Source organism: Silene latifolia, chromosome 2 (genome assembly GCF_048544455.1).
Source record: "Silene latifolia isolate original U9 population chromosome 2, ASM4854445v1, whole genome shotgun sequence".
Taxonomy (NCBI): domain Eukaryota; kingdom Viridiplantae; phylum Streptophyta; class Magnoliopsida; order Caryophyllales; family Caryophyllaceae; genus Silene; species Silene latifolia.
Window position 1 is genome coordinate 180,935,083 of NC_133527.1, and position 21,496 is coordinate 180,956,578.

At 39.4% G+C, this 21,496-nt stretch overlaps 1 protein-coding gene across 1 annotated transcript; it reads left to right on the plus strand.

The window, feature by feature from the left end:
• Positions 1 to 994: 994 nt before the first annotated feature.
• On the plus strand, positions 995 to 2,100 carry LOC141641727 (uncharacterized). Its single transcript, XM_074450378.1, has 2 exons — positions 995 to 1,345; positions 1,465 to 2,100. The coding sequence occupies exons 1-2, from the start codon at positions 995 to 997 to the stop codon at positions 2,098 to 2,100; spliced, it is 987 nt and encodes a 328-aa protein (XP_074306479.1).
• The last annotated feature ends 19,396 nt before the right edge of the window (positions 2,101 to 21,496 follow it).

A 21,496-nucleotide genomic window follows, 5' to 3' on the forward strand; every position in this document is an offset into this window, starting at 1 on the left:
ATCCAGAAGGAGTTGGGCATCAACCTGGGACTGGGGAGGAAGGATCTGATGACATGGAGTTGGGTTCTCCCTCTGAGGATATGGGTACTCCTTAAGAGGATTCTTCTGTTGAGGTTATTGTTATTAGCTCTGATTCAGATTCTGATAGGGGTCCTCCTGCCTGTTCTTGGGTGTTGAATCCAGCCATGTTGGGTCGTTCTTCTGATGAGTCTTCTGAGTTCCATCATAGCAGTGCTATTAATCTAATATCTTCTTCTGAGGAGGCAGCTAAGGTCACTTCTGATATGCGTGTTAATGTTGTTGTTGATGAAAGGGGTGCTGGGGTGAATAGGGTCGACGCTGGCATTGAGGGGAGTGGAGTGGGTAACAGGGAGGACAGGGTGCATTCTACACTCTCTTCTACTGGAATTGCTCTGATGGAGGCTAAGTTGAATGCTGTTGAGGAAGCTCTGAACAAGAAAATTGTTACTCTTAGGGCAGCTGAGGTTAGGGATACTACTGCCCGTTTGAAGATGAAAGGATTACTCATTGAGGAGACCATGTCTTCTCCTCAGGATGGCTTTCCCTTGTCCTCAACATGCCGCCCTTCTGCTAAGCTCATTGCTGTCATGGATGAGGGCAGAGAGGTCAGAGCTGGTCTATCTGATGGGTTTATGGGAACTGCTGACTTGTATCATCACTCTGATAATTTGGAGGCTAAGAGGGAAGTTATTTGGGGGGATAGGAAGAGGAAGTGTTGTACTACTGTGGAGGACGTGGTGCTTCCTGCTGCTGCTATTGATTCAGTTGAGAGTGCAAAATTCTACCTTGTTCAGTTGGCTAAGAGACTTTGCAGTGGAAAGGGCATTCATGGTGACAAGGGAGCGGTGGGCAAGGGTTTTCGCCTAACTGTACCTGACTTGGTGTTGGATGATTCATCTGAGTCATCTGTTAATGTTGCTGATGCTGATGGTTTTGCGGAGGTTGGGCCGTCACAACCTCCTCGTTCACCATGATGGGATTGGCTTGGAATTGTAGGGGGCTTGGTAATGCGCTCTCCCCTACAATTCCTAAGATAAGAGCGCTTCTTAGTAAGAAGTATTATGATTTTATCTTTCTTATGGAGACAAAATGTAATGTTAGTTCGATTAGCCCTTTGTTTCGTAGTTTTGGTTTTGAAATGTATGTTGGTATGGATGCTATAGGCGCATCGAGAGGTTTATGGGTGGGATGGCGTAGTGGTGAAAAAATAAGCCATGTCTACTCTTGTATGAATTTTGTCATCCTCCGTATTGCGAAATATAATGGGCTTTTGTGGTATTTGGTTCTTTTCTATGGGGCTCCGAAAGCATCTATGCGAGCTTCGGTGTAGCACGATTTGGAAGGCTGTCTTGCTTCTTTTGATTATCCTTATTTAATAGTTGGAGATTTTAATCAAGTAGAGTATTCATGTGATAAATGGGGCTTTAATTCTAATACGCTTAGGGCCTTAGGGGTGCCGCGGTTTTTAATGAATGGAAGGTACGAATTGAGCTTGTGGACATTCCCTTCAAAGGACCGTGCTTCACTTGGTGTAATAATAGAAAAGGTCTAAATCGTGTGTATGAACGAATTGACAAGGCGTTAGCTTCTAAGGATTGGTTTGCGGTCTTCCCTAATATTGGGTTGAAACATTATCCGATACAGATTTCTGACCATGCGCCAATTGAATTAGATCTTAATCTTGTACAAAATGTAAATAGGAAACCTTATAAATTGGACTCTTGGGCGCTTGAACATGAGGCGTGTCTGATGGAAATTAGGGAAGCTTGGTATGTAAATATTGTGGGATCCCCGGCTTTCAGAACTGTTAGAAAATTGGCTTTGGTAAGGCAGAGAGTGAAGTCATGGACTCTTGATAAGAAAAGTGAGTGGACTCAAAAATGGGAAGATTTTGATTTACGTCTGGAAAAGGGCATGGACTTGGTTATAAGGGAGGGAAAGGATGAGGAGTTTACCAAGGTTGATGAAGAAGTACGGGCTTTTGCTAGAGCAGCCGCTAGTTTTTGGAAACAAAGAGCAAAGTTACGGTGGACTATTGATGGTGATGCTTGTACCAAATATTTTTTTCAACTGGGTTAAAGGGAAAGCGGGTAGGAATTTTGTTTATGGGGTTCGGAATGATGAGGGCAATTGGTTGTATGATCCGGGGGAGGTGGGTCTTGCTTTTCAGAGGTATTTTAAGGATCTTTACAAAGCCGAACCTGAGAATATCGCAATGGAAAGTTTGGATTTTTTGGATGCTGAGGATGAGATCTTTGCGGGAGTCACCAAACATGTTACAAATGATGATGCGGATTGGTTACGGAAGCCTTTCTCCGCTCAAGAGGTTAGGAAGGCAGTTTTCCAAATGGGGGCGCTCAAGTCGCCTGGTCCTGATGGCATTCCGGCGCTCTTCTTTCAGAAATGTTGGGGGATGATTAAATCTGACTTCACTAAGGCTGTTCTTTCGGTGCTTAATTCCGGAAGGTTGTTGAGAGAGGTTAATCGCACTTTTATTGCTCTTATTCCTAAGGGGGACAATCCAGAACAGGTTCAGGATTATCGACCTATTAGTCTCTGTAACGTTTTTATGAGGATTATCACTAAGTGCATAGCTAACCGGATGGCTAAGGTGATGGGTTCGCTTGTTGGGGAATTCCAAAATGCTTTTCTCCCGGGAAGATTGATTAGTGACAACATCCTCCTTGCGCATGAAGCCATTCATGTCATTAATAGGCACAAATTTGGAAAGTATGGTAAATTTGCGTTTACAGCTGATATGAGTAAAGCCTATGATAGAGTGCGATGGCAATTTTGGGATTTAACCCTGAGGAAGTTTGGTTTTCCTGAAAATCTGGTTCATCTTATCATGAATTGTGTCTCTTCGGTGTCTTATGAGGTTCTCATTAATGGTTCACCTTTGGAAGCTTTCAGGCCAACTTGTGGTCTTCGGCAGGGAGATCCTTTATCTCCGTATCTTTTCATTCTATGTATGGAGGTGTTGTCCGGGAAAGTCCTTCAAGCACAAAATGAGGGGGCGCTGCGCGGTATCAGTTTGTGTTCGGATGTTCCTCCTTTGACGCATTTATTCTTTGCGGATGATGCGGTTTTTTTCCTGCAAGACTCCAACAAGTCGATTTATAGCCTAAAAGGTATCTTAGATGCTTATTGCAGAGCTTCAGGGCAGCGGATCAATGATAACAAGTCAGGAGTTCTTTTTAGCCCAAGTACAAAGTTGAGTCAGGCTAAGGAATGTTTGCAGGTGCTAAATATCCGTCAAAATTCAGGAATTGGGAAATACCTGGGTCTACCCACGGAATTTCAGGGTTCGAAGCGGGAGATTTTTGCAGGGCTTATTGAGATAGTCTCGAAGAGAGTTTCATCTTGGAATGGGATCTTTCTATCACCAGCGGGTAGGCTAACCTTGATTTCGTCCGCCCTATCAAATATTTCCAATAACTTTCTATCGGTGTTCAAAATACCGGTAAGTGTGACTAGCAAGATTAATTCAATGCTGGCGCATTTTTGGTGGGCTGGGTGTAAATCTGGAAGAAGTACTCATTGGTGTAGTAGAAGATTCCTTAGTTTACCGAAGAGTTCTGGTGGACTTGGGATGCGGAATATTGAGTGCTTGAATCAAGCTTTGGTGGCCAAGCAAGCGTGGCGGATTATTTCGGGTCACGAAACCTTATTTTGTAAGGTCTTTAAAGCCAAGCTGTTTGGCCGTGAGGGATGGTCTCCGGGAGTGGTTCCTTCACGACGAAATAATGTTTCTTGGGGCGTGCGGAGCATTCGTTATGGGTTGGAGCTCATTTTGAATAATGTTACATGGAAACCTGGGATTACTTCTAACCTCTCGGTGTGGAATTCTTGTTGGGTGAATGGTGAAAGGCCGGAGCCGAGTACTTACGCCATGCTACCGGAAAATACGGCTCTAAAAGACCTGCACATGAAGGACTTACGTTTGTTGAATGGAAATTGGGATGTAGAGTTTCTTCGATCCTTGTTCACGTCGGAGTCGGTGGCTAAGGTTTTAGCCATTCCTCTATGTCTTTCGCAGGTTCGCGACAAGGTGTTCTGGAAACACACAAGTAATGGGCTCTATTCAGTTAAGAGTGGTTATGGTGTTGCTTTTGCGGATTACATGAGGAATCATGGTACCACTAATGATAGGGATCGGATTAATGAGACAGGAGTGGTTTTCTGCAGGAAAGTACTTTGGAAGTTATCGAGGCCGAGTACTTGGAAGGTTTTTTTGTGGCGTCTTTTGACCAACTCATTGCCGCTGGGGTCTGAATTTGTACGAAGGAACATTGGAGTGGACCCCAATTGTAAGTTATGTCTGGAACCTGAAGGGATTATTGAGACAGGTGCTCATTTGTTTCGTGATTGTCAAATCGCTCGTCGGGTCTGGGCCTGTTCCGACCTTGGAATCCGGACATTTGGTAGTGACCACGTTAAAATTGGGGAATGGATCATTAACTGGATAAACTACTTCAGGAGACTGGAGGATGCGGAGATTAAGGTCACTAAATTTTTGGCCACCTTATGGTGTCTGTGGCTGGTGCGTAATCGAATTTCGTTTCAGGGGGAGCACTTCCTTACTCAAATGTTTTTTGGTTTATGGTCTTGTTTGGTGGAGACGGCCTTGAGGGCATTGGAAGTTGGGAAAGAGGAAAGACGGGGTGTGGAGGTGGATATGTGCCATAATGATTCACGTCGTCTACGAGAAGGGCGGCCGGTTTTTGTGGTAGGAGGAAGAGGAGGGTGTCAGGCTATCCGGGTCATGGTGGATGCAGGGTGGAAATCCGTGGGACATGCAGGTATTGGGTGGGTGGCTTATGGGTATGATGGTAACTTAGTATTATCCAGATGTGTGAGGATTTGTGCGGAATCTGGACTTCAGGCTGAAGCGTTGGGGCTTCGTGATGTGTTGAGGTGGGCTTTTTCGCAAAGGATTCTTCACCTAGAGGTTAACTCGGACTGTCTTCAGCTTCTTCTTCAAATTGCAGGGCTAGAGATGGAGCACCATCTCATTGATGGTGTCATTCAAGACAAGCGTCTTTTGTTTCCTTTTTTTCATTGTTTATCGTTTAAGTTTGTGCCTCGTAGCTTTAATAAGGTCGCTCATACTCTTGCGAAGAGAGCTATGAGTGACTAGGTGTTGAGTTTAGATTTTCTTTACAGCTACCAAAAAAAAAAAAAAAAAAGATACCCCATCTGAATCCGCAATCAGAACCTCGTAAAAGGCCTTGCCCACTTATTATGGTCACTAATAAGAAAACCGTACAATCAAGAAGCTGGTCCTTAATGCTATAACGATTTAGTCCTTGGCTAACAATTTTTTGTTACGGATAATAATTTATGTATAAAGGAAATTTTGGTCACTTTTTGCTCGATTTCTCATAGTTGCACAGGGAAGGCATGCGATGGGGAGGGATGGTGGGTGGGTGGTAGCGGCAGTGGTGGTGACGGGTGGCAGCGGGGGCGGTTGGGAGCTGAATGGTGAAAGGGAGAGAAACAAAAATCGACTGAAAACTGAGAAGGGAACATTGATATGGGAAGGGTAAAATTGGAAAATATGTCCATGATTGAGTAAATTATGTCATGTCCATGATAAGGGGAGGGAGTTATTTAATTTATATTTTCCATGTTACGTCTCCCACCAGTTTAGTGGGAGACGGTCTCTCAGAAGACCTACTGTGAACGTTTATACAGCCTAAATATTTGGTTAAAAACACACAATATGGGATCAACAAATCGGGCACCTCAAGATTGTAGGAGCTCAGGTTATAATTATCAAAGTTAAGAGACGAAGCAAAGTTGCGCACACTTGCACCTCAAGATTGTTTTACAAAATTGAACAGCAACAACAACAACAACAACAACAACAACAACAACAACAACAACAACAACAACAACAACAACAACAACAACAACAACAACAACAACAACATCAGAGCCTTAATCCCAAAATAATTTGGGATCGGCTGACATGAATCATCCTTTAGAATCTTCCATGGGTGAACGCACATCTCAAAATGCGAATAGAAAAGGGAAAATGAAAAACAAAGGGAGAGCGAAAATGTAATGCAAAGTCAAGTTAAACTTATAGGTTTTAAAATCGAATTCCGGATTTCTTTTATAAAAACTTAAAGTTTAAATCGAGAGAAAAGATTAAAACGATGTTGAAAACCGATATAGAATTAAGGATCCGGAATATCTTAAAAGTAAACCAAGTAAAATATATAAGAAAGTGGTCGGTAAAAAATGTAATAAAGGAGAGAAGAACAAATAATTTATTTTTTTAAAATTAAATAAAAACACTAAATATTTCAAGAAAACATCAAGTACTAAAAATCCACATGTATCTTTTCCCTCCATTGTGCCCTCTCCGTCACCATACTCTCCTCAAGCCCCAGAAATCTCATATCGTGCTCTATCACTCTCAACCATGTCTGTCTCAGTCTTGCTCTACCTCTAGGGACATTTTCTCTTCTCCAAGTCTCCAGCCTCCTAACTGGTGCGTCCATAGGTCTCCTTCTCACATGACCAAACCATCTTAATCGGTTTTCCATCATCTTGTCCTCTATTGGCGTCACTTTTACCTGTAACACCCCGGTTTATAAAAGAAGCCTTCGTCAAGACATTCCCTAATAAACCGGACTGTTACCATCTCGGTTTCCCGAGGTAGTGAATAACAAATTAAACTCCAAGGCAATTTATGTAATTATTTTTAACTTAATTATTACAAAACCTCTTTACGTCAAATTACAAGAACTAACATAAATAAAAGTGAAAGTCTTCTAGATGATGATCTAGCTACTAAGTAAATCGATCCAGTGTCTCACGCCCATCCAGCTCCCGTTCTATCTCTTAACCTGTCAAGTCTGCTCGCCAATATTTGGGTCATCACAGGTGTTCACGAATACACAGGGTCAACCACGAGGTTGAGTAGGGAAAACAATAAAACAACAAAATATGATATGCATGCTCCTCCGTCACCTCCATCTCCATCTCCATCTCAACTCATATCTCATATCTCATAACTCATAACTCATAACCCGGAACGCCCAGCCATACCGATCCCCGGTAGACTATATATATCGACCGTAGCCGATCGCGACTTGCGGTGAGGACACAGGGCAAGTCTGCAGAACCGCCTTTGGGCCTTATCACAACATCATCTTCACCACACCACATCACCACAACATCCTCCATCTCCAATGCATATGAATGCTCAAAAGAAATTAATGCAACACAATATATATATATATATCATTGAACTGATCAATCATAAAATCATGCCGGTTACCAGATGTTGTGATAACATACTCAATACGATCAATTCAGTCAATCACCTTCCAGTATATGAATCATAACGTAAATCAACAACCACGAATCAAGTCAACGTTCACAGCTTGGTCATATGAAACACAACAAGTCAACACAATTCAACAACAACGATAATAAGTCAAGTGCATTTCTCTACCTCAAAGTGCCAGCAAATCCAATTAAGCAGTTCAAGCAGTCCAGAAAATAAAGCAACGAATCTGATTATCGATCCTTCACGAATCCGTCACCTAAAACAATTATAATATTTATAATTACTAACTACTAAATATAGAAATCTCCCAAAATAGAAGCTTTCCCGAAATACAATCCCGACACCAAACTTAAGCCCAACTGATAACTAAAATAACCCGATTAGTATTTGACCCAACTTCCCAACATAGGAAGTTACTAAAGTAGAATTTCTTAAAATGGAAACTTTCCCGATATGGTAACTTTTCTATTAAACCCGTCTCTAATTAATTAATTATTATTAATTATTATTTTATTTTAAATAACTCGGAACTTAAACCAAAACGATAATTAGAGGATTTAAACGAATTATACGATGAAACGAATCAAGCATTTGAACAATTCTAACAATCCCGACTCAAAACCGTCTCTAAACATTTTGAATAACTCGGGAATTAAATTAATTAACTGAATATGATAAATAAAATATTAACGAATTTAAACGATTAAGAAAACCCGAATCAAACATAAAAACAACTCGAAAAACCCGACTCCACAACCCGTGACTTCTCACTCGCCTAAACTCCTCACGCGCCGCCTGAACCACCGCGACAACCACCAGGCATGCTGCCCACTTCGACCCCACCACCAACAACCACCACCAGCCTGGTCGACTGCCGCCGGCGAGTCGAACCAGAGCTGCCAAAGCCGCCTTAGCAGGGGTTGCCGCCACCAATGACCCACCTTTGCAACCCCACGTACCGCCACCGATATCAAGTACACTATTCTATCACCACCATTATGCTCGCCGCCAACCCACGCACACAGACACCATAGCACCACCGTTTCGACCTCCCCTAGTCCACGGTGGCGCCACCCCAAACCTATCCGTCTAACTCCGCTCGAAACCCGCACTCAAACCCGTTTTGATTGTCTCTGTCGACAAAGCCTCCAGCCGCCATTTCCACCGCCTATAATCACCCTAACCGCCACCAACAGGGGCGTCTCTAACCACCCATTACCAATACCCAGACACCAACCACCCTTATCCCCTCCCTAAGACACGCAACAACCACCAACAACCCGACAGAAAAACAAAAACAGAGGGAAGGTTGAACTCTTACCTTTTTCCGCCACCACACAGCCACCATGGCCACCCACGGTCGTCGACAATTGCCCCTAGCTCTTCCTTGTTGCGCCGCCAACACCCCAAGCTCACTCTCTCTCTCTCGTTTTGCGTGAAAGCTGGTGTTTGGTGTTGGTGAAGAAAGGAGGCGGGTTGAGGGAGTAAGGAATGAGGGAGGCGGGTTGGTTAGGGTATTATTAGGGTTAGGGTTAGGGTTTAGTTGGGCTTAGGGTTAAATAGGCTGAACAGTTAATGGGCCAACTCAGATGGGTTAGCTCATAATTCGAATTCTTATAAACCCGTCACAATTAACTTATATCGATACAACGCGGGTTAAGTAAAATAACTTAATTAAATTATCGACTCAATATTAACTCGACTTAATTAGTAATATAATATGTATAATAATTAATATATAATAATATCCGTTTAATTGGTTATATAAAAATACGGGGTATTACAGTCTTCCCCCCTTAAAATGAACTTCGTCCCGAAGTTCGCTCCCATACTCAAACGTCAGAAGGGTATTGTATATCGTACATACGGACGTCACGCATTTCTAACACGATCAACACACACTTTTGACACATCAATTAAACATAACAAACACGAAATGTTACATTCTGCCCTCCTAAAAATAAACTTCGTCCCGAAGTTTAACTCGTCTTTACTTAACCCAACTAACTACAACTAATAACTACCTGGGAACACAATTGTATAACAACTAAATAATCACTTGAGAACACCGTCCTTTTCCATCTAAATTCCGATCTCAAACTCAAATAACTCGATAACCATGGTCACACTGGACCGTAAACATAATTCAGCTCATAGGCTAACGCATAACTCAATACCAGTAGTTTAACTACACTCCCCTTTTACACATCAACCAACTAAAGAAGTAGGAACAAAACATATAGAACTCATTTGCATAGGTACCCCACAACTAAACATCGACTTGGTCAAAACTACAATCTACAAGCAAGTGCAATTTAAGCATTAAGATATTACAATCCTACCCGACTAGAAACATGGTTACGTCCTCGTAACCTCTTTTCAATTTTCATATACATATGCGACAAAATCATTATCAACCACATGTGACAGGAAAGAACATATGATAAAAGATTGCGCATTAACATTAAGGTCGAAACAAGGTTTTATTATGGGATTAACTGATTGTCAACAAGTAACATTTATTACTAGCTCATGCTTAACTTAAAAACACAACATCAAACTAAAGAACAACAAGAAAGGAACCAAGGTTTACACGGTTTCACCACTAAACAAATTTGATGATCAATTATAGACTATGAACGAGCGAGAGCAAAATCAACAAAACAATTTAAGAACTTCTCACATTGCAAACATATCACAGAAAATAGATCTACCACTACCATCCATCACACTCACAGGATCTTATTGACATGTCCGTACAACCATTTACTCACCCACTGGTTTAGGTCACGAATTGGGTCGATGAATTTAAGCAATCAACAACATACTCATAATTCATATTTTAAATTATAAAAATTGTTTGCACGATATCAATTCTGAAAACATATTTCCCAATAAAAGTAACTACATATGATCTATGACAACAACAACATCACTTTCATATCCAACATATGTTTCACATTTTAGCAATCATATCTTTCAATTGTGTCTAGCAACTTAGTATACTCATTTTCAGCAAAACAAAAGATATCGTATAAATAACTTAGACATATACATTTGCCATCATACACTTCGTAGAACACTAGCTATGATAAAAGATTAACAACTTGAACAGCTTCTCTGATTTGCATGATTGAATAATTAGGCAACTCGTAGGCTCAATTAAATGTAACTATAACGACTATCATTTAAACCAATGCATATCATGTGAATCATCAAAGGGTTATCCTATTATAATTGTCAACATAGTTATCATAACAATCTTTATTTTAATATAATTGATAGTAACGACTCGAGAATATAGATATGCCAATTGTCGTGTTATATCAAACAGTTTCCTTTATATCACACCCATACAATTGCAAGAATCACTTTAGCATTTTATGACATTGTAATAACGAACATATTCAATAAGAAATAACAACACTGTTTATTATCATGTTATAGGTTTAGGTTCAACTGAAATAATTTATTGCAATGAAAGTGATAAGTATAACTATAGGCACACAAATTCGCATAGAAGACATTAGAACTCAGATGACATCCTACACGTGTGAACATTTAGACACAATCATTACTACCACCCATGTGTAAACATTTAAACATAACTATTATAATATTCATGCGAGTATATTAGAACAATCAAGTTAACATTTAACCCCACCAACTTACCAAGATATGATAATATAGTTTTATATTTACATATATCTGACCACTATACAACTATGATGAACACACTAGAGATATTGCAACATGCCAAACATATAAAATATGCAAACAACTGGACTCGTATAAAATATTATCAAATTAAGCTATCCAATTTTACTCATACTATCATGCCAACAATGTTATCAACTAAGTTTTAATTTTATCACTTGTTAAGATACATAACTACTGAACATGCGTGCTACTATCGTCATATAAAGCATTATAAATTCACATTACTAAGGCTCATGAATTAATCAAACGACTGTATGAAAATTCAACATAGAACACACATTTTAAATGTTTTGATTCACGTTGTAACTTCCAAAGATCACGAATAAATAACCATTCGATTAAAACTTGATTCATATTATTTTTATAAAACACGGAGAGTTAAAAACACAGGGGAAAAAGAATTAGGTCTAAAGCACAAAAATTTCATTTTTAAAGAATTTTACAACTCAGTTGGTCCAAACAAACATGTGACAACAATTGGTCCAAACAAACATGTGACAGCAATTGGTCCAAAACTTGGGTCAGTTTGCAAAACCTACCGTTTAATATAGAGACATCAAGAATTTTCGTGGCTTATCAATTTGAAAACCTATGCGACTCTTTTGACCGATGGAGTTGGAATTATGCAAAAATTATTAATATCAAACATCACTGCACAGGAACTTCCTAACCACAGCTCACTAAAATATTTATTACTCCTAATCCGTATATCATATAAGCATGAAACCAACGCCAAATGAATACTAACTCCCAAGGCTATCTCTCATAAAATTTTCATCCATAGGCAATAAACAGAAAAGAAATGGCAGTAAGGTCAATTAAAGAGTACAATCAAACAAAACAAGTTTCAGCACTAAGTCGTTCATTTTCTATGTCCCAAACTCTTACAACCATACTATCGATACTAACTCATCCTAACTTAAATCTCACACTGTGTATTTCGTAACATCTACCCCATAGAATCCTTTCGCATCTCGATCTACTCCTTACATCTAAATCACGATTGCTATGACTATAAACATGCAATTCAATAGTGTTTCTAATTACTATCACAATACTATACTAGCATGGCTTTGGGATCACATAACCGCATATTACTTAGTCATAGTAGTGCTATCAGCACATCATTCAACATCCACCTAGGTAACTATCATCGACTCGCAATTATTTTCATGCTCACGTCTAGCACAACACTTCATTGATTATTAACCTGAACTCGAAATTTTATTTCTCATTTCCACAACATTATATGATCACGTCATCATTCATACAAAATACTTACCGTAGCGTTGTCCTGCAGAATGGATAGAATATATGGGTCTCAAAGTATACATCAACTCGATTATGCAATAATCAATGTATCAATCAGTTCACACTTAGGCAACGATATATGAATTTCCTGTTCAACCTCAAGCAACTTTTCTACCCTTTCTCTCGTATACACTCGGGGTTTCCGGGTCAAGCGAGAGGGGCTGGTTCGGTGTGAGGGGGCCCCTAACTCATACCTTACCTTAGTGTGCTCCTAACAGCTCTATCCCGGGGTTCATTTTAATTAGACACATCCTAGGTTCATTGGGCTCATTGGTTTAGGCCTGAGGATCGTTCGCTCTGATACCACTTTGTAACACCCCGGTTTATAAAAGAAGCCTTCGTCAAGACATTCCCTAATAAACCGGACTGTTACCATCTCGGTTTTCCGAGGTAGTGAATAACAAATTAAACTCCAAGGCAATTTATGTAATTATTTTTAACTTAATTATTACAAAACCTCTTTACGTCAAATTACAAGAACTAACATAAATAAAAGTGAAAGTCTTCTAGATGATGATCTAGCTACTAAGTAAATCGATCCGGTGTCTCACGCCCATCCAGCTCCGTTCTATCTCTTAACTGTCAAGTCAAGTCGCTCGCCAATATTTGGGTCATCACGGGTGTTCACGAATACACAGGGTCAACCACGAGGTTGAGTAGGGAAAACAATAAAACAACAAAATATGATATGCATGCTCCTCCGTCACCTCCATCTCCATCTCAACTCATATCTCATATCTCATAACTCATAACTCATAACTCATAACCCGGAACGCCCAGCCATACCGATCCCCGGTAGACTATATATATCGACCGTAGCCGATCGATCGCCACTCTTGTTGAGGACACCAGGGCAAGTCCTACTGAGAACCCGCTTGGGCCTTATCACAACATCATCTTCACCACACCACATCACCACAACATCCTCCATCTCCAATGCATATGAATGCTCAAAAGAAATTAATGCAACACAATATATATATATATATATATATATATATATATATATATATATATATATATATATATCATTGAACTGATCAATCATAAAATCATGCGGTTACGGATGTTGTGATAACATACTCAATACGATCAATTGGTCAATCACCTTCCAAAGTATATGAATCATAACGTAAATCAACAACCACGAATCAAGTCAACGTTCACGGACTTGGTCATATGAAACACAACAAGTCAACACAATTCAACAACAACGATAATAAGTCAAGTGCATTTCCCTACCTCAAAGTGCCAGCAAATCCAATTAAGCGATTCAAGCGATCCGAGAAAATAAAGCAACGAATCGATTATCGATCCTTCACGAATCCGTCACCTAAAACAATTATAATATTTATAATTACTAACTACTAAATATAGAAATCTCCCAAAATGAAGCTTTCCGAAATACAATCCCGACACCAAACTTAAGCCCAACTGATAACTAAAATAACCCGATTAGTATTTGACCCAACTTCCCAACATAGGAAGTTACTAAAGTAGAATTTCTTAAAATGGAAACTTTCCCGATATGGTAACTTTTCTATTAAACCCGTCTCTAATTAATTAATTATTATTAATTATTATTTTATTTTAAATAACTCGGAACTTAAACCAAAACGATAATTAGAGGATTTAAACGAATTATACGATGAAACGAATCAAGCATTTGAACAATTCTAACAATCCCGACTCAAAACCGTCTCTAAACATTTTGAATAACTCGGGAATTAAATTAATTAACTGAATATGATAAATAAAATATTAACGAATTTAAACGATTAAGAAAACCCGAATCAAACATAAAAACAACTCGAAAAACCCGACTCCACAACCCGTGACTTCTCACTCGCCTAAACTCCTCACGCGCCGCCTGAACCACCGCGACAACCACCAGCCATGCTGCCCACTTCGACCCCACCACCAACAACCACCACCAGCCTGGTCGATTGCCGCCGGCGAGTCGAACAGAGCTCGCTAAAGCCGCCTTAGCAGGGGTTGCCGCCACCAATGACCCACCTTTGCAACCCCACGGCCGCCACCGATATCAACAAAGACACTATTCTATCACCACCATTATGCTCGCCGCCAACCCACGCACACAGACACCATAGCACCACCGTTTCGACCTCCCCTAGTCCACGGTGGCGCCACCCCAAACCTATCCGTCTAACCCGCTCGAAACCCGCACTCAAACCCGTTTTGATTGTCTCTGTCGACAAAGCCTCCAACCGCCATTTCCACCGCCTATAATCACCCTAACCGCCACCAACAGGGGCGTCTCTAACCACCCATTACCAATACCCAGACACCAACCACCCTTATCCCCTCCCTAAGACACGCAACAACCACCAACAACCCGACATAAAAACAAAAACAGAGGGAAGGTTGAACTCTTACCTTTTTCCGCCACCACACAGCCACCATGGCCACCCACGGTCGTCGACAATTGCCCCTAGCTCTTCCTTGTTGCGCCGCCAACACCCCAAGCTCACTCTCTCTCTCTCGTTTTGCGTGAAAGCTGGTGTTTGGTGTTGGTGAAGAAAGGAGGCGGGTTGAGGGAGTAAGGAATGAGGGAGGCGGGTTGGTTAGGGTATTATTAGGGTTAGGGTTAGGGTTTAGTTGGGCTTAGGGTTAAATAGGCTGAACAGTTAATGGGCCAACTCAGATGGGTTAGCTCATAATTCGAATTCTTATAAACCCGTCACAATTAACTTATATCGATACAACGCGGGTTAAGTAAAATAACTTAATTAAATTATCGACTCAATATTAACTCGACTTAATTAGTAATATAATATGTATAATAATTAATATATAATAATATCCGTTTAATTGGTTATATAAAAATACGGGGTATTACAGTCTTCCCCCCTTAAAATGAACTTCGTCCCGAAGTTCGCTCCCATACTCAAACGTCAGAAGGGTATTGTATATCGTACATACGGACGTCACGCATTTCTAACACGATCAACACACACTTTTGACACATCAATTAAACATAACAAACACGAAATGTTACATTCTGCCCTCCTAAAAATAAACTTCGTCCCGAAGTTTAACTCGTCTTTACTTAACCCAACTAACTACAACTAATAACTACCTGGGAACACAATTGTATAACAACTAAATAATCACTTGAGAACACCGTCCTTTTCCATCTAAATTCCGATCTCAAACTCAAATAACTCGATAACCATGGTCACACTGGACCGTAAACATAATTCAGCTCATAGGCTAACGCATAACTCAATACCAGTAGTTTAACTACACTCCCCTTTTACACATCAACCAACTAAAGAAGTAGGAACAAAACATATAGAACTCATTTGCATAGGTACCCCACAACTAAACATCGACTTGGTCAAAACTACAATCTACAAGCAAGTGCAATTTAAGCATTAAGATATTACAATCCTACCCGACTAGAAACATGGTTACGTCCTCGTAACCTCTTTTCAATTTTCATATACATATGCGACAAAATCATTATCAACCACATGTGACAGGAAAGAACATATGATAAAAGATTGCGCATTAACATTAAGGTCGAAACAAGGTTTTATTATGGGATTAACCGATTGTCAACAAGTAACATTTATTACTAGCTCATGCTTAACTTAAAAACACAACATCAAACTAAAGAACAACAAGAAAGGAACCAAGGTTTACACGGTTTCACCACTAAACAAATTTGATGATCAATTATAGACTATGAACGAGCGAGAGCAAAATCAACAAAACAATTTAAGAACTTCTCACATTGCAAACATATCACAGAAAATAGATCTACCACTACCATCCATCACACTCACAGGATCTTATTGACATGTCCGTACAACCATTTACTCACCCACTGGTTTAGGTCACGAATTGGGTCGATGAATTTAAGCAATCAACAACATACTCATAATTCATATTTTAAATTATAAAAATTGTTTGCACGATATCAATTCTGAAAACATATTTCCCTATAAAAGTAACTACATATGATCTATGACAACAACAACATCACTTTCATATCCAACATATGTTTCACATTTTAGCAATCATATCTTTCAATTGTGTCTAGCAACTTAGTATACTCATTTTCAGCAAAACAAAAGATATCGTATAAATAACTTAGACATATACATTTGCCATCATACACTTCGTAGAACACTAGCTATGATAAAAGATTAACAACTTGAACAGCTTCTCTGATTTGCATGATTGAATAATTAGGCAACTCGTAGGCTCAATTAAATGTAACTATAACGACTATCATTTAAACCAATGCATATCATGTGAATCATCAAAGGGTTATCCTATTATAATTGTCAACATAGTTATCATAACAATCTTTATTTTAATATAATTGATAGTAACGACTCGAGAATATAGATATGCCAATTGTCGTGTTATATCAAACAGTTTCCTTTATATCACACCCATACAATTGCAAGAATCACTTTAGCATTTTATGACATTGTAATAACGAACATATTCAATAAGAAATAACAACACTGTTTATTATCATGTTATAGGTTTAGGTTCAACTGAAATAATTTATTGCAATGAAAGTGATAAGTATAACTATAGGCACACAAATTCGCATAGAAGACATTAGAACTCAGATGACATCCTACACGTGTGAACATTTAGACACAATCATTACTACCACCCATGTGTAAACATTTAAACATAACTATTATAATATTCATGCGAGTATATTAGAACAATCAAGTTAACATTTAACCCCACCAACTTACCAAGATATGATAATATAGTTTTATATTTACATATATCTGACCACTATACAACTATGATGAACACACTAGAGATATTGCAACATGCCAAACATATAAAATATGCAAACAACTGGACTCGTATAAAATATTATCAAATTAAGCTATCCAATTTTACTCATACTATCATGCCAACAATGTTATCAACTAAGTTTTAATTTTATCACTTGTTAAGATACATAACTACTGAACATGCGTGCTACTATCGTCATATAAAGCATTATAAATTCACATTACTAAGGCTCATGAATTAATCAAACGACTGTATGAAAATTCAACATAGAACACACATTTTAAATGTTTTGATTCACGTTGTAACTTCCAAAGATCACGAATAAATAACCATTCGATTAAAACTTGATTCATATTATTTTTATAAAACACGGAGAGTTAAAAACACAGGGGAAAAAGAATTAGGTCTAAAGCACAAAAATTTCATTTTTAAAGAATTTTACAACTCAGTTGGTCCAAACAAACATGTGACAACAATTGGTCCAAACAAACATGTGACAAAGAATTGGTCCAAAACTTGGGTCGATTTGCAAAACCTACCGTTTAATATAGAGACATCAAGAATTTTCGTGGCTTATCAATTTGAAAACCTATGCGACTCTTTTGACCGATGGAGTTGGAATTATGCAAAAATTATTAATATCAAACATCACCGCACAGAACTTCCTAACCACACTCACTAAAATATTTATTACTCCTAATCCGTATATCATATAAGCATGAAACCAACGCCAAATGAATACTAACTCCCAAGGCTATCTCTCATAAAATTTTCATCCATAGGCAATAAACAGAAAAGAAATGGCAGTAAGGTCAATTAAAGAGTACAATCAAACAAAACAAGTTTCAGCACTAAGTCGTTCATTTTCTATGTCCCAAACTCTTACAACCATACTATCGATACTAACTCATCCTAACTTAAATCTCACACTGTGTATTTCGTAACATCTACCCCATAGAATCCTTTCGCATCTCGATCTACTCCTTACATCTAAATCACGATTGCTATGACTATAAACATGCAATTCAATAGTGTTTCTAATTACTATCACAATACTATACTAGCATGGCTTTGGGATCACATAACCGCATATTACTTAGTCATAGTAGTGCTATCAAAGACATCATTCAACATCCACCTAGGTAACTATCATCGACTCGCAATTATTTTCATGCTCACGTCTAGCACAACACTTCATTGATTATTAACTGAACTCGAAATTTTATTTCTCATTTCCACAACATTATATGATCACGTCATCATTCATACAAAATACTTACCGTAGCGTTGTCCTGCAGAATGGATAGAATATATGGGTCTCAAAGTATACATCAACTCGATTATGCAATAATCAATGTATCAATCAGTTCACACTTAGGCAACGATATATGAATTTCCTGTTCAACCTCAAGCAACTTTTCTACCCTTTCTCTCATATACACTCGGGGTTTCCGGTCAAACCGAGAGGGGCTGGTTCGGTGTGAGGGGCCCCTAACTCATACCTTACCTTAGTGTGCTCCTAACGACTCTATCCGGGGTTCATTTTAATTAGACACATCCTAGGTTCATTGGGCTCATTGGTTTAGGCCTGAGGATCGTTCGCTCTGATACCACTTTGTAACACCCCGGTTTATAAAAGAAGCCTTCGTCAAGACATTCCCTAATAAACCGGACTGTTACCATCTCGGTTTTCCGAGGTAGTGAATAACAAATTAAACTCCAAGGCAATTTATGTAATTATTTTTAACTTAATTATTACAAAACCTCTTTACGTCAAATTACAAGAACTAACATAAATAAAAGTGAAAGTCTTCTAGATGATGATCTAGCTACTAAGTCGTCTGATCCGGTGTCTCACGCCCATCCAGCTCCCGTTCTATCTCTTAACCCTGTCAAGTCCGCTCGCCAATATTTGGGTCATCACGGTGTTCACGAATACGGGGTCAACCACGAGGTTGAGTAGGGAAAACAATAAAACAACAAAATATGATATGCATGCTCCTCCGTCACCTCCATCTCCATCTCAACTCATATCTCATATCTCATAACTCATAACTCATAACTCATAACCCGAACGCCCTGACCATACCGATCCCGGTAGACTATATATATCGACCGTAGCCGATCGCACTCGCATGGTGAGGACACCAGGGCAAGTCCTAGAACCCGCTTGGGCCTTATCACAACATCATCTTCACCACACCACATCACCACAACATCCTCCATCTCCAATGCATATGAATGCTCAAAAGAAATTAATGCAACACAATATATATATATATATATATATATATATATATATATATATATCATTGAACTGATCAATCATAAAATCATGCCGGTTACCAGATGTTGTGATAACATACTCAATACGATCAATTGGTCAATCACCTTCCAAAGATATGAATCATAACGTAAATCAACAACCACGAATCAAGTCAACGTTCACAGCTTGGTCATATGAAACACAACAAGTCAACACAATTCAACAACAACGATAATAAGTCAAGTGCATTTCCCTACCTCAAAGTGCCAGCAAATCCAATTAAGCAGTTCAAGCAGTCAGGAAAATAAAGCAACGAATCCGATTATCGATCCTTCACGAATCCGACACCTAAAACAATTATAATATTTATAATTACTAACTACTAAATATAGAAATCTCCCAAAAATAGAAGCTTTCCCGAAATACAATCCCGACACCAAACTTAAGCCCAACTGATAACTAAAATAACCCGATTAGTATTTGACCCAACTTCCCAACATAGGAAGTTACTAAAGTAGAATTTCTTAAAATGGAAACTTTCCCGATATGGTAACTTTTCTATTAAACCCGTCTCTAATTAATTAATTATTATTAATTATTATTTTATTTTAAATAACTCGGAACTTAAACCAAAACGATAATTAGAGGATTTAAACGAATTATACGATGAAACGAATCAAGCATTTGAACAATTCTAACAATCCCGACTCAAAACCGTCTCTAAACATTTTGAATAACTCGGGAATTAAATTAATTAACTGAATATGATAAATAAAATATTAACGAATTTAAACGATTAAGAAAACCCGAATCAAACATAAAAACAACTCGAAAAACCCGACTCCACAACCCGTGACTTCTCACTCGCCTAAACTCCTCACGCGCCGCCTGAACCACCGCGACAACCACCAGGCACGCCCACTTCGACCCCACCACCAACAACCACCACCACTGGGTCGATCGCCACGGCGAGTCGAACCGAGCCGCTAAAGCCGCTTTAGCGGGGGTTGCCGCCACCTGTGACCCACCTTTGCAACCCCACAGCCGCCACTGATATCAACAGTACACTATTCTATCACCACCATTATGCTCGCCGCCAACCCACGCACACAGACACCATAGCACCACCGTTTCGACCTCCCCCTAGTCCACGGTGGCGCCACCCCAAACCTATCCGTCTAACCCGCTCGAAACCCGCACTCAAACCCGTTTTGATTGTCTCTGTCGACAAAGCCTCCAACCGCCATTTCCACCGCCTATAATCACCCTAACTGCCACCAACAGGGGCGTCTCTAACCACCCATTACCAATACCCAGACACCAACCACCCTTATCCCCTCCCTAAGACACGCAACAACCACCAACAACCCGACAGAAAAACAAAAACAGAGGGAAGGTTGAACTCTTACCTTTTTCCGCCACCACACAGCCACCATGGCCACCCACGGTCGTCGACAATTGCCCCTAGCTCTTCCTTGCTGCGCCGCCAACACCCCAAGCTCACTCTCTCTCTCTCGTTTTGCGTGAAAGCTGGTGTTTGGTGTTGGTGAAGAAAGGAGGCGGGTTGAGGGAGTAAGGAATGAGGGAGGCGGGTTGGTTAGGGTATTATTAGGGTTAGGGTTAGGGTTTAGTTGGGCTTAGGGTTAAATGGGCTGAACAGTTAATGGGCCAACTCAGATGGGTTAGCTCATAATTCGAATTCTTATAAACCCGTCACAATTAACTTATATCGATACAACGCGGGTTAAGTAAAATAACTTAACGAAATTATCGACTCAATATTAACTCGACTTAATTAGTAATATAATATGTATAATAATTAATATATAATAATATCCGTTTAATTGGTTATATAAAAATACGGGGTATTACATTACATTTTCCCCTAATCACCTCATTCCTTAATCAACCTTTCCTTGTATGTCCGCACATCCACCTCAACATACGCAACTCCGCCACACTCATCTTTTGAATGTGACAATGTTTCACAGCCCAACACTCGGAACCGTAACACTCGGAACCGTAAAGTAAGGCAAGCCTAATTGTCGTGCGATAAAATTTTCCCTTAATCTTTA